Raw genomic sequence first — 21,189 nt, 5'->3', positions numbered from 1 at the left:
ACTATTGGAGATAATTCTAATTATGCTAATTATGGAAGCAGCTTCAATTTACCTACTCTGTTCCAGAGAGCTGGGAAGTTCCTCACAACACCACAGGGGAAAAGATTTTATCAACAGTAGGAACAAAAATAGAAATTTGAATATCTTACTTAATATCTTTCCATGTAAAGGAAAATATTAGGCATATGTGTATGTATGCCCACATGTGCATTCATATGGTATGTTGTGTGTCCTTTGTGAGGTTTGTGTGTGGTACACGCATGTGAGTGCTCGGGTGCTGACACCAGTTTGTGCTCATGCAGAGGCCAGAGAAGGACCAGCATGTTTGTTGTTGTTGTTTGTTTTGTTTTGTTTTTTCCTTTTCCTGCCTGATTTCCTTGAGTCAGGGCCTCTTCACTGAATCAGAAAATTACTGTTTAGGGCAGGCTGCCCAGCCAGTAAGAGATAGGGTTCACCTGTCTCTGCTTTCTAATGCTGGCATTCCATGTATGCACAACTATGCCTGGCTCTTTATGTGGGCACTGGGCATTTGAACTCAGGTCCTCAGGCTTGCATAACAAGTGTGCTTACCCACGGAGCTATCTCCTTAGCCCCTGCAATGAGTCTTAAATGAATTATGACTCTTGATATAAGATAGAAGTTTTTCTTGCATCCCAGGATCATATCAATCTCATTGTGGTTGGGTTCCTGGAAACAACTTCTGATGTACCAACAACCCCTAAGGAGGATAGAGATAGGTCTTTTTATTTCTGGGATGTACTGGGTTGGGAAGTACATGACTGTGAGGAATCTGGGTCTCCATGGTCTTCATATATGAGCCTTCCATGCCATGTTCAAACCTCTCCCATGTAACTCATTGTGGGCAATGTTAGTTCTGAGCTCACAGTGATGCTCATAAGCTGTAATTCTTTTCCATCAAACTCTAAAACAAAAAGCACAGTGTCTAGGGGAAGAAAAACAAACTTTGCCATTCTGAGTACACTGGTCAATAATTCTGCCTTGATGATTCCATGCCCCAACTCTCGGTACATGTAGCTTATGTTGATTTGACATAGGAGACAAGTAATACCTCACCCTGATGTTAATGACAGTTCATTGGCTGACTCCGCACCTGTCATCATTGTAGCCTAGACCCATGCTAATGATTACAGGTGTTTTCTTTAGAGTCACTGTAGTTTAATTCCAATCTTATTTGAGGAAGAATTCATTTCTTAAATGGCATTAGAGCCTTCATATAAGTATTAAATGTATCCTTGCAAAATGTTAAACAAAACCTACTAAAATATATGAACTGTTTTGAAATCTTTGTTAAACGCAAGCATCATGTTATAGCAGCTTTTACGGTACAGGGCTTTTAGCTTTAACAGGGGGAATAAAAATTGTTCTTTGCTGCTCCATATGTTTTTTTTTTAATGACTGTTTTGCTTTAAGGGTTTTCATCTGTAATTGTCTCTCCCCAACTCTAGGGATTTTCATGAGTGTTTTTTGTTTTGTTTTGTTTTGTTTTGTTTTTGTACACAATTTATTCCTGCTGATTCTATCAGTAGGAGTCTGTAGTGAGTTCCTTTGGAATTAGAGTCAAGGTTCCATTACCTTTCCCACTTGTCATAAGACATCCCATGTTTTCTTTTCATCCCTTGTTGAGCCAAAATAACCAAGGACAAAAGAAAAAATAGAACTATAACAACAAAACCCTATTTTCTTCTTATCCATTTTTTTTTTCACTGCAATTTGCTGCCCTGGCTTCTGGACCATGATAGAAAGTTTGGTCTATGTGATGTCTTTACCTCTGACCTTGATTTAAGTGTTTGGGGAGGAAACGAGAGATTGTGCTTTGTATGATGCTATAGAGATGCACACATGCAGTCCTTGTCACAAGGAGTGAGATGTGATGTTCAATGAAATGCTTTAAAAGTGCTTTAATGTCCCCATGGTCCCTTCGGCATTTCTGCCTTCATTGCAGCTATAAATACTGTCCACTGGCTGTGGCATCTAGCATTTCTTACTTATAAAGATGGCTTTTGTTTGTATTTGCTTCACTAAAATGGAAGAGTTATGTAGAAATATAAAAAGCAGTGCAGTGTGGCTCGCCTCAGAAATTACAACCTTTTAGCCAGTTAGGTGCTTTGTCTGGGACCAGCAAGCACATTCTACTATATTGTTACCATATTTATAGAGCAAAGAGGCTTTAAGGAGAGGGAGAGGGAAGGTTGTGGCCAATGCTTCTGTTTTTCTTTACCTCAAAGCTCAGGCTGGAGTCTTCAAAGCCTTTTTAAAATTTCCAGTATTCAATTTTAATTAAAAACCACATTCAATTCTGTAATCCCATTTTCAGATTCAAAAGGGAAATTCATATAAGAGAAAATTAACTTATTATTATTAAAGTACACTGCCTCTCTAACAGATATGATAGAGAAGACGCTCTCCCCAGGCTCTGTGACCGGTACTTACATAAGAATATTAGCAAATTTAATAGATTTTTTTTTTCTTGACTGCAAGTGATAATCAAACTTACTTCTTAAAGCTGATCTCATTTGACTTGGGTGATAAGGATATTTGCACAGGAGAAAGATGCTATAGGCTATTGCTTTTCATGACCGCATACCAGAACTTGAAGTCAAATGGTCTCGACTTTGTTAGGTGAATATTAATTTATTTTTTATTTTATTAACATTAAGAATTTTTTCCTCAGATTCAATTCTAGGTAAACTTATGGTACATGATGCCCTTTGTAAGAACCATTTCATATAGGAAGGATCACCGGTCGTTGTTTCCAGGGAAAATGATAGGAAAATCTCTCTGACAGTTAAGTTTTTTAAAGGCGTGCAGCCATTTAACTTGAAAATGAACATAAAAATTTTGACTGGAAGAATTAGCCCTCTCTGCTGCTAGCACATAGGTGTGTTTGGCTGTTCTCAGCAGGAGTAAAGCAAGAGGCAGTTGTTTCCAGTGTGTTACCTCCTGGGCATGGTACTGTGCACCGTGTTTATTGTTGAAATACATTTCATGTTATGCTATATGGGGGCTCTGTAAGCTGTGGATAACACATGCAGCATACATACAAATGTGTGCATACATGAGCAGAATATGTTAGACGTGAAACACAGTCCATGCTACGTCACAGAGGACTTAGTTTGTTAGATGGGATGCGTGTGTGTGGTACACGTATGCATACAGATGCATTCATTCGCATGTAGATAAAATGTGACGTGTGAGATGCTCTGCAGGGCCTCTTTCCACGTAGACATTTCCATCTTGTTTTCTTGTCAGTCCTAATCTACTTTATTGTCTTATTCTACTCCAGTTCTTTGCTCTTTTCAGTACTACCATTACAGTTATTGTGAAGTTTTATTTGTCTTTCATATTTTTATTTTTTTGGTCATTTAGATATTTCATCATTTTTTCCCTTGGGTTCTCAGTATGGTTAGGCACCGTTAAAAAAAAAAATCTCTTAAAGGTGTTTAAGTAAATGAGTGCTCAAGATGTGTGAATAGTTTTGGTAATGTAAGTGTTCAGTCTTGCATAATATTTATGCATAAATCTCCACATGGAACTGATATCATGAAACATGCTTAGCAATTGTAAGCCTGATACAAAGATTAAAAGAATAAGCCCTCAAAGACATAGCTTTCTTCTATTACTTCTTGTCACTCATCTGTCACAATGCATGAAGATACATTTACAGAGTGTACACTGTGATCCTGGGGGCTGACACGCTACAATGACAGCAGGGATTCTGGGAATGTCATGATCCACGTAAATGGTAGGGCAGGGCATTGTACCCAGTCTCTTCTTGTTCTCAAGGCCCCCAGGGGAGGCAGAACTTGGAATGAGCACTCTTTGCAGCCTGTGGTGCTCAGACTCCAGCAACAGCAATGGTACCAGCAGGGAGCTCTTGTTAAACGCATTGCTGACCCTCTGAGAGCTTCTGTTTGGGTGGGTCGGACCCGGGATCTTTCAATTCTAGCAAGTTCTCAGGTAAGACCAATGCTGCCAAGGAGGGCAGTATGCTCGGAAAACTGTATAGTCACCCACTAATATATTTTATAGGAGATATCTGAGATGGAGAGCAAGATGGGCCTTCCCCAGCCTGTCACGGTGAAGGGACAGAGTGAGGATCAGGTGGTACGGCTGTGGTTGCACCATGTTCTTCAGGCTCTGTTTTTGATTGCTTAGAGCAGAGGTCCTGGTGGCTTACCGAAGGGAGACTGGAAAATATAATTCATGCTCCCCTCTAGATTCTTTTCTGTGAACAGCGAACAGCTAGTCTCTCTCTTCACGGCCTATGGAGAAAGAAGCTTTGGGTAATCTCTACCGTTGTCCAGTCTCCACCTCTTCATGTCCAATTAATCATGAGATGTTTGTCTGTTGATTCCTGACAACTAAAAGATCAACACAAACTTGTGATTTTCTTTATATAAAAACAGATGTCATAAAATCTTTGTTTTTTTCATAAGAATGTGAATATGAGCCAGATACGGTGGCACAGGTCTATAATCCTGGCACTTAGAAGGTGCCAGATGACTGTGAGTTCTAGGCTAGCCAAGGCTACAAAGTGAGACCTTATCTCTTAAAAACAAGGGTCAGTGGTACTGTGCTTGCCTACTATGTATACAGCCATGGGTTCTACCCACCTACCTTGAAAGGAAGTGAGGATGAGCTTGAGTCTAGTTTACCAAAAAGAGTAAAAGTAGTAGTTTCATTGAAGTATTAATTTAATCTTGGCATATAATAAAACACAAATAACTCTCTCTTGAGAATGATGTATTAGAAGTGCAGCAGAGAGAATTGGCATTCAATGACTAATGAAACCAAAATAAGAGTTCCTTCTCAAACCAGTGGGGAAGACCCTAAACCTATGAGAACTGGATTCAGAGCAACTCAGTCAATCTTGATTGATACTCACTTATATACTTTCTCGATAAGTTTTGGATCCTCGTTGAGAATCGAGTGGCAGAGTCTGAATACATGCATGCATGAATTCATGGATGATAAATATTTATTTTAGGAGACATAATTGGATGCTGATGGCAGAAACTAAAATTTGACTGTGGTAGAACACTCTTCCATTTCAGGGAAGCAGCTATATATACCAGTGAGGTGACCCATCCTCTCCAAATGGGAAATACCTTCGTTTTTTCATACTGTGTGGTGGAGTCTAGGTGATAGTTCTGGTTCTGATTATTGCCTTCTTATTTTCCAGCGTCTGGTGGAAGCTGCAGAGGAGGCACACCTGAAGCATGAATTTGATGCTGACTTGCAGGTAACCAACTATATGTGGTTTTCATTAAACTATTGGTGCATTTCAGTGACTGCAGGAAAAAAAAAACTTTGAGAGGATGGTACCAGGTTGGCAGCCTTGTGTCTCTTTCTTGTTGGGTGAGGGCAGCAATCCTCACTCTGGTTCCACCAACAACAGTTGTTGTAGATGATGTCACAGACTCATACATGGCTGCCAGATTTCAATGAAATTTCCCGGTAAGGGGAAAGAATTATATCAGTAAATAGACGGTAATTGTTAGGGTTCTCAATGGTTAAATGATAAAATGGTAGCTATTCAAAATCCTATTTTCCAGGCTGCATATTGAAATATAATCAAAGGTTATAATGGTTGAAATATAAGTAATGTTGTGATGGTCTTAACCTTGAATTAGATATTAAAGACAAGAATCTTGTGCATAAACATTAAGTTATTCATATACTTAGGATTAGAATATCTATTTAAGAAATTTGTTGTAGTATAACTCATAATCATGGCAAATTGGTTGAAAAGTATATTAGCAAAAGTAGCAAAAGACAGTAAGTGTGCAGGAAGGGTCCCTCCTGAAGGCACTTATCTGTCACTTTGAGGCTTTGTGCTTCTCTTCACTGTACAAAAATAAAACAGAAGGAGAAAGTCCTAAGTTTTAAGTCTGCTCTTTGCTAAAACAAAACCTTTTTTTATTGGTGTGTGCCCACACTCAGGAAGTAGCGCTTATTTCTCAGCATTTTCATTTATATGGAAAAAATGAAGAGAAACACAAATGTTAAAGTGCCCAAGATCATATTTCCAAAGCAGCTTTGATATGTGTCTCTTCCTCGTGGCTACATTGAAATGGAGAAACTGATAAAAGGTTAAGAAAAGGAATATTTATAAATGCATAGTCGTGGTTAAGAGAACCCACAATGTACTTCAGGCTTGAGGAAGTTATAGGGAGGAGAGAATTCTAGATCCCAGCGGAGTGACTATAGGGAAAGGCTATTTGGAAGAGCCATAGAGTTATTCACAGCGGGCAGGCAAAGGTAGACCAGAAGGGCAAACAGAGTCCTGCAGGTTTATCCTGCTTTCTTCTTGCCCTACCTTTGAAGACTGTGGCTGTTGGTGTAGCTGGTGGGGTTCAGAATCCTGAGTCATTGAGAAGGTTAAAGATGGGTCTGGGTGTCAGCAGAAGATATCAAGGGCATGGACTAGGTGTCACTGTTAGATATAGCATTAAACATAGAAGCAGAAATGTAGATAAGTGTAGGCAACTCCAGGGGTGGTGTGGAGAAGTGGTAGGGACAATTGTGAACAATGGGAAAAGAATGGGAGGCTGACACAGTTTTCCAAGCAAAATTGCAAGAGAGAGGGTGGAGTCTAGCAAAAGGAAATTTAAATATAGAAACAAGAGTCTTGCCTCCTTATAGCCATTCCTTTTTTTTATTAAATTTTTATTTTTTATATTAATTCCAGTTTATTTAGTTTGTATCCCAGCTCTAGCCCCCTCCTTCATTCCCTCCCAATCCTACCCTACTTTCTTCATCTCCTCCCATGCCCTTCTCCAAGTCCACTGATAGGAGAGGTCCTCCTTCCCCTTCCATCTGACCCTAGATTATCAGGTGTCATCAGGACTGGCTGCAAAGTCAGTGCCATAACAAAGCTGCTCCTTCCTCAGGGGTGGAGAGGTCAAAGAACTCAGCTACTGAGTTCATATCAGAGACAGTCCCTGATCCCCTTACTAGGGAAACCCACTTGGATATTGAGCCTCCATGGGCTCCATCTGAGCAGGGGTTCTAGATTATATCCATGCATGGTCTTTGATTGGAGAATTAGTCTCAGAAAAGATCCCTGTGCCCAGATACATTTGGTCCTTGTGGAGCTCTTGTCCTCTTCAGGTCTAACTAACTCCCCCTTCTTTCATATGATTCCCTGTACTCTGCCCAAGGTTTAGTTATAAGTCTCAGCATCTGCTTTGATACACTGCTAGGTAAAGTCTTTCAGAGGCCCTCTGTGGTAGGCTCCTATCCTGTTACTTGTTTTCTCCTACTTCCAATGTCCATCCCATTTGTCTTTCTAAGTGAGGATTGATTATCTTACCAGGTCCTCCTTCTTGCTAAGCTTCTTTAGGTGTACAGCTTTTAGTGTGTTTATCCTATCTTATAGGTCTAGTATCCACTTAAAAGTGAGAATATACCATGTGTGTCTTTCAGCTTCTGGGATACCTCACTCAGGATGATCTTTTCTAGACCCCACCATTTGCCTGCAAATTTCATGATTTGCTTGTTTTTCATTGCTGAGTAGTATTCCATTGTGTAAATGTACCACAATTTCTGTATCCATTCCTCCATTGAGGGACATCTGGGTTTGGTGGCTTTATGAAAATAGAGAGGCCATTGACTGGCCACACCTGTCTTCAGGAAGCTCTGACTTCAGAGGACTGCATGCCCTAAAGTAGGCTGGAGGGATTTAATGAAAGCACTGCAAAGCAACTCCCTGAGTATAAAGATGGTAAGAACCTGCAGAATGCGTGGCCAGGGAAATGCTTCTGTCTTTTCTCTTCCGGAATCCCGCTGCCTTTTCAGAGAGTTTCACTTGGAAATGACATAATGTCAAATCCATGTATGATAATTAAAATAGGCATCCGGGGATGTTGTGATGGCTCAGTGAGTAAAGATGATGCCACCAAGACAACTTGAATTTGATCCAGGGGGCACCACATGGTAGAAGGAGACAATGAGCTCATTTAGGTTGTCCTCTGATCCCTCACATACATGTGCATGTGCACACACACACACACACACACACACACACACACACACTATGGGATGTACATGAACCCAACTCTAACCCTCAAAATAAAGAAATAAATTCAGTAATTTTTTTTCAAGACAAAGTAAAATAAGAGTCCATTGGTACACATGAATAATAGATGGATGTTTAGGTAGATACATTTTAAAAAGAATCAGAGTCTCTCATAGTAAAAGTTAATGAATACATATAGAGAAAATAATGGAAATAAAAAATTAAAGAAATGATCGCTGAAGGCAAGGATCTCAAATGGATGCTAATATGGTGGGTAAGCCTTGAGCGAGAGCAATGTATTGACAGTGTCAAAGTCTCTCTGTCACCAAATTTTATATATATAAACACACACACACACACACACACACACACACACGGTGGGGGAAACAGCACCTCTACTATCTAGAGGGCCGCTCCAGATGTGACAATCAGGAAATAGTTGACTATCGGGCATGCAGTGACACTCTAGATTCAAGTCACACTATCCAAAAAGAACAACACCACACCAAGTAACTATAGACTGTGGCCTTGCTGCAGAGTAACTCTCTGGACTTCTCTTTAAAAATTATAAGTTTAAGAAAGAAAACTTTGAGGGTTTTTTTTTTTTTTTCAAGTTAGTAGAGATTAAGCACCCAGGACAATAGAAAGGATGTGTGATTTAGAACCTGGTGCTGCACTAGAGAGATTTGACACAGGCTGTGTATCAGATAGTAGCACGGTGTTACTGTTGAATTGTCTGGCTTTGCTGTGGTTCTGATTTTTCCTGGAGCAAGTATTTGGATTCACGGGTCTAGCAGGAAGGGGTGAGTCTGCAAGAGAGTAGGAGAAGTTTGAAATCAGAGCTGTTTGGGGAAATCTGGCGTATCTGGCTCTGATATTTACAGTCAGCTTTACTCTGAAATCTGTTTTCAATGAAGCATAGGTGGCTGGTGCAGAGGAGGAGTCAACATGATTGCTTGCAGGGATTATATGTTCGTCAGCGGTAGAAAATGCTTGGGGCCTTTCTGGGTGATGCTAAGGGAGGGGTGCTCTCTTGTAGTATGTTTGAAGCTATTGTCTCTTTCCTAGGCTGTTCTGGTTTCCCATTACAGCTGTAAAATAAAATTCTGGCAAGGCACAACCGACTCTCCCTGTCAAGTGTGGTGCTGTGAACACAAATGGCCCATTGAGAGTTCTTGAAGAACACCACAGATGCCAAGAAAACCAGCCTATGTCTTCTGTTCTGTAGGATTGTCCTCATCCCTCACCCTTTCTTTATGTGCACGAAGAACTAGCAGAGGGCACTGCCACCTGAACATGAGAAGATGCTGCACTAATCTCTTGGTATTATGGCATGTCATTCACTAGCCAGACCTCAGACCTCGCTGCAGTCTCAGGGGCAGAAGAAACACGGTGCTTTTTGGTGGGAACCTGTAAAAAAGAATCCTTTGATAACATGGATGTGCATCAGAGCATCTGTCCCTGCTCAGAGGACGGCTTCAAAGCTGCTGAGACTCTGATGTTATTAAGGGCAGGTCTGTTAACGGCTGGGGTGTCAGCCCGTGGCTATTACGAGGTAGCAGGCCTGAGCATGGGGTTAGAGTTTATTGCTCTGATGGTCCATTAGAGCTGATCAATTGTTAATCTGGGTGCTGCTGACCTCTCTGTGACCCTGCGAGAGGATTGTTTCTATTAAAAAAAAAAAAAAAAACACAAAAACCCAGATACCATCTGCTCACAGGGTAGTAAGTGACATCAGGAAGGAACCTGTCCTGTTAGTGACATTTCCTAACTGCATAGTTCCAGATTTCAAAGTTCTTAGCATTGTTATCGACCCTAAGAGAAAAGGAGCAATAAGTATGTGTATGCCCTTGGACTCACCTTAGTGAGTAGCTTTGTTTCATTGTCTCATTTCAAACTGTAAAAGTGAAAAATTTGTTTTTGCTGGTAGAATCATTAAGAGCGAACCCCTCCCAAAGTATGTCTTTTTTTTTTTTTTTAAATCAGGGTTTTGTTTGCCATTTAAATTCTTCTGACAGTCTCTCAGGAGGTTTAACTGTTTCCCCCTGGGCCATGGCCTTGGCATCTTAGGTCCAAGAATCTTATCTGGCAATATATTGTTAGTACTTAAAAATTATATTGAGGCATGAGTCAAAATATAGCCTCTGATGTGTGTGAGAACAACCCAAATGAACAGCTCTCTGTAGAAGGCAGATCTGCTTGGTCATAGTGGGTTGGGTAGCTTTCTTAAGTTTTACCCTTTGACCTCTTCCCATTTATGCTTACCTATGGGCTCTAGATTGTCCTTCTCTTGGTTTAGTTTTCATTCCCCAAAGTCTCATGTTAGAGCAACTTTTGGGAACAGCTGTTAAGTTGAGACTTTTTTGAAAATAACATCTTCCATTTACAAAATTTTATGTTGTGCATTAATGTAGGATTTTGTCCAAAGATTGGTAATTGTGAAAACAAAGATTTTCACAAACCAACTTGCATGTTAATATCCCATGTTTTGCTGTGATCATTCTCATCATTTTGATAACAAAACCTTCTTATTCATGGGGCCCTAGCCTCAACCACCTCGCCTGCTGATACACAGATAACTGGCCATAAAATTGATCTACATACCTAATAAACCCAGGCAGAATGTCTCCTTCCTCTCTCCCTCCATTCCTCCTTTTTCTCTCCTTCCATCCCCTTCTATCCACTGTCCCCATTCTTTTGAATTTTTTTCCATTGGTAGTGAAGGAGAATAAAAAAAAAAGCCTTTCAACAGTTTACTAAAAACCTGCTTATCTTTGAACCACAAACATATTTTCTCTGAAAGCTGTCTCAAATAAATTCCAATTGCACAGGACTGGTGCATGGAGAGGGAAAATGTGATTTTGAATTGCGAATCCTGCAGAAGCTTTTTCTTATTGCAAAGTTTTCCATAATAATTTTCTTTGTTGTTTTGTAAGTAATGGGGGGGGGGGATGCCCAGTGACATTCGGAGGGCTTACTGGTGTGAGGTAGGCAGGAGACGAAGATGGGAGTATCACCAGTTTACCCCGGCTCCTCACCTCACTGCTGCAGTTACTGGTCTTGCGAACACAGTGACCTGGTTTTGAACTTGGGGCCAGGAGGCTATGATGCATAGTGAGCCTGAGGTAGGGTGGCTGTGGGTATTACCTGGATCACTTCCCCAACCTGCTCTCCACTCCTCTTCCCATGGGAACATTGGGTAACGGGGAGTGGGGGGATCGAGGGCAGTGGGAGAGCCCAGCAGTTGCTTTAGAAATGCAGCCACCATCCATTGAGGAAAGAGGTACAGGAGGAAAGTAAAATAAATTCCTTGTTTTCTTATCAAACTTATGGTTAGGCTCCCCTCCCCGCTTTGATCAACTTGGCAGAGGGTCATGGCTAGGTGTCAGCTTTCTGGGATCATACATTTAACATTTCATGGTTAGGACTCACCAGTGTCGTTCATCCATAGGAGCGATATAAATAATTTCCAAGGGCTTTTCAAGTGTGAGCATTTTACTCTTAGAGTCATTTCTCAGTGTTTCCCATGCCCTCTGTGAAAACACACATGCTTGACTCTGTGCCTTATAACTTGCAGCAAGGCCAAAGCCATGACTTTGAGCTTTGTGCTAATTAGTTACTTGGCATTCATGTGTTTGCTCGTGTCTTCAGCTGCTGGTCATCTGTGAGTGAAAGCAGCAGCAGCGGTTGGAACATCAGGTTGTTCAGATGGATTCGTCTTGGGCTAGGAGCCAGTAAATTCTGTGGTCCCAGTCCCACCTGGGCCACTGATATACAGGAGGGTTTGTCCCTGTGAATTCTTTGCTCCTTTGTAAAGGGATGCAGTTATAATATCCAGCAGATATATCTACGTGCTCATCCCTCTCACAGATGTTAACATTTGTCCAACCCCAGGTCCCCAAAGGCTGCATCTGGATCATCATGCTATAGGACCTGGTCATAAGCTAGACTGACAGTTGTCATCCTTATTCTTATGGAACTTTTCACCTTGTGAGAAAGACATATGCTAAGACGTGACAACATAAATAATTGTCATGGTACACGACAGGGCCTAACTAGAAGATATTATGGTGCAAGACAAGGCATCTTCCCCTAATGTGAGGAGAGATTGAAACAAGTCTCCAGAGGTGGTGAGTTTGTAGTAGTAAAGAATGTAGGTTTAACTCTACCATGATTAGAAGAAATCTGTCTAAACAATCAAACACTTGCATCTCTGTAAGTGAAAATCCAGCTTTACTTTATCTCGATTCTAGAAAATATCCTTTCCCACCTGTGAGTTCTTTTTAAAACAACAATTATAGGAAACGGTTTGTTTTGAATAAATCCCTACCCCAGGCTCACATAGAGCAGGCCGGACAAAAGTGAACTTACTCAAGCTAAATGCCTCCCTCTTCTCCAGCTATGCCCCTTCCTCAGTCTCCTGATAGGGGAGGTCCTCCTCCCCTTCCATCTGACCCTAGTCTATCAGGTCTCATTAGGACTGGCTGCAGTGTCTTCCTCTGTGGCCTGGTAATGTTGCACCCTTCCCCCTCCCCCTCCCCCGAGAGGGAGGTGATCAGAGAGCAGGCCAATCAGTTCAGACAGTCCCTGTTCCCATTACTAGGGAACCCATTTGGACACTGAGCTGCCATGGGCTACATCTGTGCAGGGGTTCTAGTTTATCTCCATGAATGGTCCTTGGCTGGAGTATCAGTCTCAGAAAACACCCCTGTGTCCAGATATTTTGGTTCTGTTGCTCTCCTTGTGGAGCTCCTGTCCCCTCTAGGTCTTTCTATCTTCCCCTTCTTTCATAAGATTCCCTGCACTCTGTCCAAAACAGATATATCTTAAGCAGACCAGTTTGTCCATGAAAACAGGAGATTCTAGTCTGTGTGACTGAGCATAATAAATCCTGACTGCTTTACTCTTTAGAGAAGTCAGCTTGTTTCCTACCTTAGAGAACCCAGTCCTTAACCATTTGGGAAGTCACATCCTGCTTTGCAGAGTGGAGAATCCCTGGATTCCCTAACTGGAAATAACAAGCTGATAGCTGATACAATATATTCTAATTTTGTCTTTAGACAACTGTAGCACTGACACTTCATCTTTTTCTTCTTATCATGCTCACTATTTTCTATCCTTTGAGTCTTATTCACACAACTCTCCAGTTGTTGCTCAGGACATATTCAGAACTCAGTCTGCAATAAGTCCTGTTCTAGGTTAAGGCTTTTACAAACTAAGAGGCAGCCCTCACCCTCCAGAAATATCCTGACTAACAATGAGGAATTTTGACGAGTGGCCAGTGAACTATGGGCAGGAGCTGCCCAGCTGGCCTACAATGTGAGCTCAGAGAGGGGAGGTTTGGCTGTTGTTTGAATTTACTCATTCATTAATTCTCCCCCCTCCTGTTATATTCCAGACTTTGTGCTAAGCTCAGATCAAAGGATCCTGGTGTAACAGGTAACAAGGAGCCGGGATTTCAGCTTTTACTGACAGCAAGTTACATAAACTATCTGATCACAACTGCACACCTGTTATTTTAAAAATTCATGTGTATGTGTGTGTGTGATGTGTGTGCGTGTGTGTGAGTGTGTATTAATATGTGTGAGGACAGCCATATGAGCCACGGAACACATGAGGTCAGGGAATTAGCTCAGGTCCCTGCCTTCCGCGTTGCTTGAAACAGTGTCTGTCTTTTTTCTCTGCTTCATACTGCAGGCTGGCTAGTGGGCTTCTGGGATTCTCTTGTCTCTGCCTTCCATCTTAAAGTAGTGTATTGTGATTACAGATGTGTATCATTGTGCCCAGCTCTACATGGGTCCTTTGTATTCAGATCTCATAGCCGGATCACCATGTGACAAGTGCCAGGTCCTCACAAGCATCCCCACAGCCCAGAATGCCACTTCAGGTCCCGTAAATCTGGATGTGGTGAGAGGAAAAGGTCTTACAACTTGCTAAGGTATATTCCATCAGGGGACTTTCCTCTGCCTCCTCTGCCTTCACTTCCCTTTTATCGCCACGGAAACCACTGTTCCAGTTTGTTATATCATAGATTGATTTTGTGTATTTTTTTTAAGTGAGAAATAAGTGAGGTTGAAGGTCTAGTTTCCTCCCTTAAACACAAAGCCTGTGCCTTGTTCTTTCCTAATTAAATAATGGATATTACACATTTCCCTGTGAAGGAAGCCACTATTGCATTCCCTGTCTCCATTTTCATCATTTTTCAGTTTGAAATATTTCTTAATGAAAGACTCCTTTGATCTGAGGAGTTCTATGTACAGGTGAGAGTGTAGATTAGTATGTTTTTCCTTTGGTGCAGAGAGACACTTGCTCAGGAATTTGGAGTTCTCTTGTTACACATTTACAAATTATTTTGTCTTCCTAGTGAAATGACTCTTTTGCTATTAGGAAATATTTTTATTTCTGTCAGTATTCTGGGTTGTATTACACTGAATTTTTGGTATTCCATCCTTTTCCACACTATAACCTACCGCTACATTTCATAGGATTGGAGTCTTGCTCTTTTTAAAAATTGAGATGGAATCTTTCTGTGTAGCTAGGTTGGCTGTCCTAGAACTCGCTCTGCAGATGAGGCTGGGCTTTAATTCGCAGAGATCAGCCTGCCTCCCAGTGACAGGGCTAAAGTGTGTGCTACCACTGCCCAGCTGAGTCTTGCTCTGAAAACCATTGGATTGTAGTTAGATGATTTAGTCACTTATACTTAATAAAATATTTAATGTAATTTCATTTGCTCCCACTGTTTCTGTTCTTCTCTCTTACTTTTTCTTGGTTTAATTGAATGTATTTTATTGTATAATTTAATTTATCTTTCGGTTTTTAATCTCCCTTAATAAAACTTTCAGTTGTTGCCGTAGGGATTACAGTACACTGCTTAAGCGCAAAGTATGTCTAGCGTTAATTTAGAATGCAGAGCACCACTTCCTCTAAAACCTCTATAACAACATAATTTTAACTACCACTGTTTACTGTGGAATCACTAATGTATTTTATTTCCATGTGTTATGAGCCTGTAAGAGAATATTGTTTGTTTGTTTTTGTGTGTGTGTTTATGTGTTTGTTTTACTTTGCCTCATAGATTGGTTGAGACAGGATTGGACCATGTAGCCTAAGTTGATGTGGAACTCATGACCTTCCAGCCTTCCGCCTAAGTCCTGGGATAATAGGTGTTTGCCACTACACCCAACCCTATGGGCTTCTGTTGGTTGTTTTTTGAAACTACTGTCTGCTTAAGAACTTAATATAAGAAACAGAGATAATCCATTTTAACATACTTCTCACTTTCTTGCTGTGCCTGGCATTTCTTATTTCTTCCTCTACATCTTAGTTTCCACCTGTCTTAACTTGAATTTTTTTTTCAATGTAGGTCTGCCAGTGATAATTTAACCTTTGTTTATCTAAAAATATCTTCATTTCACCTTCATTTTTGAAGGATGATCTTAATGGATGTAAGCTAATTTGACAGCTTCATTTGACTTTCAACTCCTTAAAAAGAATTCTGTTCTCTTATAAGCAACAATGGTGCTGATGAGACACTGGCTAGCTTTATATACACTGCGGCATTTTCTGCTACTGCGTTTGATTTTAGTATTCGACACTAATATAGCACAGTGTGATAAGTTAAACATGCTCTTAGCTATGTATCTTCTTTACCTGTAATTTTTAGATGTTCGTTAAGATTCTTGATATTATGACAAACTTTAGAAAGTTTTAACCTATGTTTTTTAGAATTTTACCTGATCTGTTCTCTTTATATTTCTTTCTAGAACTTAAAAGAAATTGATATTATCCTCAGAATTTTGAGGCTGTTTCCAACCTACAACTTCTCCGTGTTTGTTACTTCATCTGTCACCCCCATTTTGCCATTAAACTTGTCAAAGGAGTATTTTGTTCCAAGTACTTTTCATTCTGAGAGCTTTGTTAAATCCTTTACTTGGTTTCATTTCCATTTCTTTACTAAAATTCCTCATCTATGTACTCACTGTGTCAATATTTTCTTTTAAATCTGGATATATCTACTGTAGACACTTTAAATCCCTTCTGTGCTAATTCCACTGTCTGGGTATTTTATTCTAAATGATTTTTTTTTCCTTTTATTCACATATTTTTCTCTCTTTTTACACACTTAGTGTTTTTGTTGCTTTCTAGACACTGTGATAACATTACTGTTTGGTTTTTGTGTATTTCTTTATTCTAATTTAGGATAATTTCTTCTATGTAGTATGTTTCTAAAACATCCAAAATGTATTCAGTCAATTAAATTTTTGGTAGGAGAGTTGTTAAAGAAATGAGGCAAAAACGACAAACCTTACACAATAGGGTGGCCCTCCCAGGATGAGCTTTCTATATTCTATGTGGCCATATAACCAATTACAGAACACCGGCCAAAAGAATTACAAAGATTATCTTCCATCTAAGAGGAAGACAAAACATATTTTTATAGACTCTTGAGATGTAAACATTGTCTATCAAAAGCTAATAGTTTCTATGGCTTTATGGTATCAGCACTAACTTCTATTCTGCATCTAAATAGAAGTGTTAATATGAGCAAGTTTGAAAACACCAAGAGCAGCTTTGATGCAATGACCTCTGCTCTGATTTTGTTTGAAGTGCCATTTGATTTTGTAGTCTGGAGGGAAAGGGAAGGTGTTGTTTATCCTTTCCTGATTTTCCTTTTATTTAAATCTGTATACTGATTCCCTACTAGTGACCCTCTTAAAGTTTTCTTTATTACTTATTGATTCATAAACGTTGGCTCTTCTATTGCTGAAGCATCAAGAATGAACAACCCAGCAAACACTGGTTGTTCAGCTTTTCCCTGTTACAACATTCTTTCATATATCATAATCCTGTATGCCTTTGTCCGTGGATAGCAGTGGTTATGTCCAAGTTGTTGCTGTAGACATCATCCTTCCTGCCAGAGCCTACCATAACTTCTTTTGTAATCCTTTATCCCATGTTTGTCCTCAGTTAGCCTCCTCAGTCCTGGGATATTTATTTTAAATAAATGCTTGTTTAAGACACACTTAATTTAAGTACATTTTAAACAAATGAACATCACCAGTTCTAAGTTTATTAAATGTCTAAATAAGCAAGTACTTTTAAGTTTCAACTGTATTTTTTTTCATGGTGTAATTATCATGTTCTAAATATCAGCCAGTCCAGAATGGGGATATTTGAGGATGGAAACTTTCTCTCATCATGTAAAAAAAGAAATAGATTATGGTTCTCCTAATCACAAAACAGAGTCACTCAGCAGGCTTCCAGAAACCTCGGTGTCTTTCTTTAAGAGAGCTGACAGGAGAAGGCTCTGGAGGACTCCTGACACTGTCTCAGTATTGTTCACAAGGAAATGCTTTGGTAGTTGTGTGAGTGCCCTCCAGTTGCTGATTTATGGTCTAGAGATTTGAACAACAGCTATTGAATTTTCAGAGTAAAATTATATATATATATATATATATATATATGTAATTATAATATATATATATATATATTTAGAGAGAGAGAGGGTGAGCTGTGCCACAGCACATTTGTGTAATTCAGGCAATGAGTTGTGAGAGTCAATTTTCTTTCTCCACTGTTGATTCTGGGAGTCCAACTCAGGTTTGCACAGGAAATGCTTTTAACCCTCTGAGCCATCCCTCTGCCCTAAAGTAAATCTTGACTCTGGTACTAATCCAGAAAGTAGACAATTTGGAAGGAAATGTCCAGCCCCAAGAGAATGTGCTGCCAAGCAAGCACCTTTATGTTCTAACTAAGCCCCCATTCACACCCTGTAGTGCAGGAACTATCCTATACAGGGCTTGGAGCATGGCGGCCAACCCTGCTGTGCTCAAATTAAAATTTCTTTTGTGACTAACAGTTTAAGGGTATTTTTCTCTGTTGGCTGGTGCTGATAGAGTGTAGCGGTTGTGCTAAGGATGATGGACAACATTAGCAGAGACCTCAGGCACAGGCGGTGGCTCGCATGCTTCACGGACTTTACTTCATTTCTTTTTTTCTCTGCAGTCCAATGAGATAGGTCTGCTAGGAGCAGTGGTTCATCCAGAGAGAAGCTGCAGGGCCAAGGTTATGCAAGGTCAGGGAGGAGCCAGAATTCACACCCCACTCTGACTCCAAAGACTAATAAGCTATGTTGCGTCATAGAACCAGTGTTGTCGCTGGGACCTTAATTTCTAGACAAATCTCACGAGGAAATAAATTTAAGGTGACATTTGCCATGGAGTATGTGAAAGAGCTATCAAATGACCCCAAACGACTTTTCTAGAATTGTCCTGTCCCACTTCATCTCACAGAGCCACCTGGTAGTATTTTTGTTGTTCATTTTCTGTCCTCGCCAGCAAAACATAAGCTCTCTAAGAGTAGGCCCCTGCAGATTGATCAGATGCCCATGTACGCCAGCTTCACTGCTACCCACAATGCAATCCAACAACTACCCACAATGCAATGCAACAACTACAAGCCAGATCTGACTCAGAGTTGGGAACTGTTAGTCACTTTTGACGTTATCATCTTTGTCCATTAGAGAAAGTTGGTTCTTTCTTGAGATGAATACCATTTATCAGAGGCAAGAAGGTTCAAACACATTTTCATACTCTTGTGTATGAGTGGCAGCCATTTAATGAAGCTGTTGGCCTTTATTGTTACCTGTGGGAAATATATGAATTTATTCATTTTCCTCACACAAATGGTATTTACTTATCACTTAATATGCAGTTACAAATATGTGACTATAATTATGAACAAGATAACTGATTTTTACTTAATGGGTATTGCAGTTAATGTGTGTTTTTCAGGTTACTGTGGTAAAGAGTTATGTGCTTCTAAAGAGAACAGTTTAAAACTGGAAAGGAAAATAATTGCCGGTAAATGTGCTGTGCAACTAACTCAGGCTTCCAGTGGCAGGGAGGGTCCTATCACGGTGCTCTGCAGTACAGATGCACTGCCCAGGGTCTGCAGTCTCTCCCACTGGGCACATAGAGGGACATGGCCAGTCTCATTGGATGGTTGTTTCACAGCTAAACACACATGTGTTTTGTGGTCCTGTTCTCATTTCCATGTTACTTCCAGCATGAGTATCCCCTGCCAGTGCCTTTCAAAGTTTCTGATCACCCCATCCCAGAAAGTCCTCTGACATGTTTTCTTGTCTATGGCAAAGTATTACAACAAGAGCACTGGGGGTAGGTAGAATGGAGTGGCCTTTTAAAATCAGCAGCCATTAGTGGAAGAGGGAAACAACCATTGTGTGACTTGGGATTTTTTGCATTATCAGCCAAAGGCTGTGATTTTTTTTTTTTTTTTTTTAATCAGCCACATGACCTTGAGCAATCCCTGTGTCGCTTTAGACTTTATATTGCCTATAGAGAAGGGTTGGGACCAATTTGATTTTCTTTTCTGTTGTAGAATTAACAGGTAAGGTTGTGATTTTGGGTGTGTAGGGGTATGCATAGAAAAAGATCGTGTTCATTCCTCAGGAATTCTAGTAACTGTTTCAGACACCGAATTGTGCTCAAGGGAACCAATATTTGAGAATAAACTCTTTTCTACATTATTTTCCCACCCTACAAATAGACACAAGCTCCCTATTTAACAGTCCCAAAAGGGAAAAACTCCAGGAAAAATTACTTGATTAGATCATTCACAGAATCTTATAAATACTCTTATTTTTGAGCTAGCAATTCGTATTTGTAACATAAAAAAAATATTTGGGGGCGATTTTAAGAACTTCACTGTGTAACTCAAAGGTGTGTTTGGCTAAAGCCTTAATTTTCTGTATGACTAAAGACATTCAAAATCAAATTAACCTTTGTTTCGACTTGCTTGAAAATGATTATGTCATGAATATCAATGTGTTCATAATCCGTCCACCCTCTGCAAGGGTTTCAGGTGGCTGAGAATGTCCAATCACTGTGACATTTTTATTTTATTCTATTGTTGTAGGATTTAAAGCCCTTTGTCATCTCATTCCAGTAGAGAGCAGGGACAGTTGGGAGGGCACGACAGTCTCAGAGAAGAATTTTCTGAAACAGGGACCAAGAGGGACAAGGGCTTGGCAGCAACTTGTTAAAATAGTTACAGGAAGTGGAAGAGGAGGCTTCCTGTCCGCTGTGTGCCAATGCACAGCATGGACAGGTAGACAGTTGCAGCTGGAAAGTCTGTTTAGCATAGAAAGTCCTGGCTCATTTCTCTTCCAGCGATGAGGAAAGGGCTCATGTCTCCACCTTTTGAACTCCAGGTGTCTCCATCTCTGTGAATAGGATCTCAGTCCTCTGGTTGTAAGGCCTCAAGCTTTGTGAGGTGTTTGGTCCATGTGAAGTGTGTGGAACATTGTCTGCTACAGCACAGCATCTTAGAGTAATGATCAGCATCTTAGAGTCATGGAGAGCACCCTAGAGTAATGATCAGCATCTTAGAGGAATGATCTGCATCCTGAAATGATGGTCAGAATCCTCGAGGAATGATCAGCCTTTTAGAGTAATGGTCAGCATCCTAGAGTAATGGTCAGCATTCCAGAGTAATGATCAGTACCCTAGAGTGGTGGTCAGCATCCTAGAATAATGAGAATAATGATCATGGCTGTTGTGATGATGGTTTTAACCAATATCCTTGAAACGCAAAGATGTGGATTAAATTTTAATTACATATTTTGTTTTCTTGTTCTATGTGGATTTCCATGCCTGTTGGGCAGGGACCACATTCATTTTTGGTATCATCACCAGAACTTAAGCATAGAGCTGGTATACAATAACTATTTGAAGAAGAGCTGAATGATTGAAAAAAAAAGTACAGGATGATTTTGAGTTAGATACTTGCTAGTTAAAGAGTTAAAGACGTTCTTTACCAATGAGAACGAATGATAATCCTGGTGCAGAACTGATGGTGACTTTCATAAAAGGAGGGCAGCCAGGCTTAGAACCTGAGCCCTATTTAAGCTCTCTGAGACCCTCGGGTCTCAGATTGGGTCCTTAAATTCACTGAAGGGTGATGGACCCTCTTGGATATATGGGAGGATAGAGTGAAACAGTTTTCCTTCACAGTAATCATCTTGTTTGAGAGCAGAAGGCTAGTGAGCTACTTGGGTTTGCTTGCTTGTTTTAAACAAGATTCCCCTTCCTTCCTTCCTTCCTTCCTTCCTTCCTTCCTTCCTTCCT

The 21,189-nt window shown here is 40.3% G+C and overlaps 1 protein-coding gene across 2 annotated transcripts in view; it reads left to right on the top strand.

Annotated features, from left to right (window-relative positions):
• The window catches only part of Cacna2d3 (calcium voltage-gated channel auxiliary subunit alpha2delta 3), an 804,670-nt gene that overhangs the window by 241,392 nt on the left and 542,089 nt on the right, over window positions 1–21,189 (top strand). For both annotated transcript variants that reach the window (XM_060390773.1, XM_060390772.1), the window contains exon 4: window positions 5,204–5,263. In XM_060390773.1, coding sequence (XP_060246756.1) covers window positions 5,204–5,263 — 60 coding nt within the window. The remainder of the gene's footprint in view (window positions 1–5,203; window positions 5,264–21,189) is intronic.

This window comes from Meriones unguiculatus, chromosome 9, assembly GCF_030254825.1.
Source record: "Meriones unguiculatus strain TT.TT164.6M chromosome 9, Bangor_MerUng_6.1, whole genome shotgun sequence".
Classification (NCBI taxonomy): Eukaryota; Metazoa; Chordata; class Mammalia; order Rodentia; family Muridae; genus Meriones; species Meriones unguiculatus.
The sequence above is the reverse complement of the archived record's forward strand: the minus strand, read 5'-3'. Positions and strand labels throughout refer to the sequence as shown.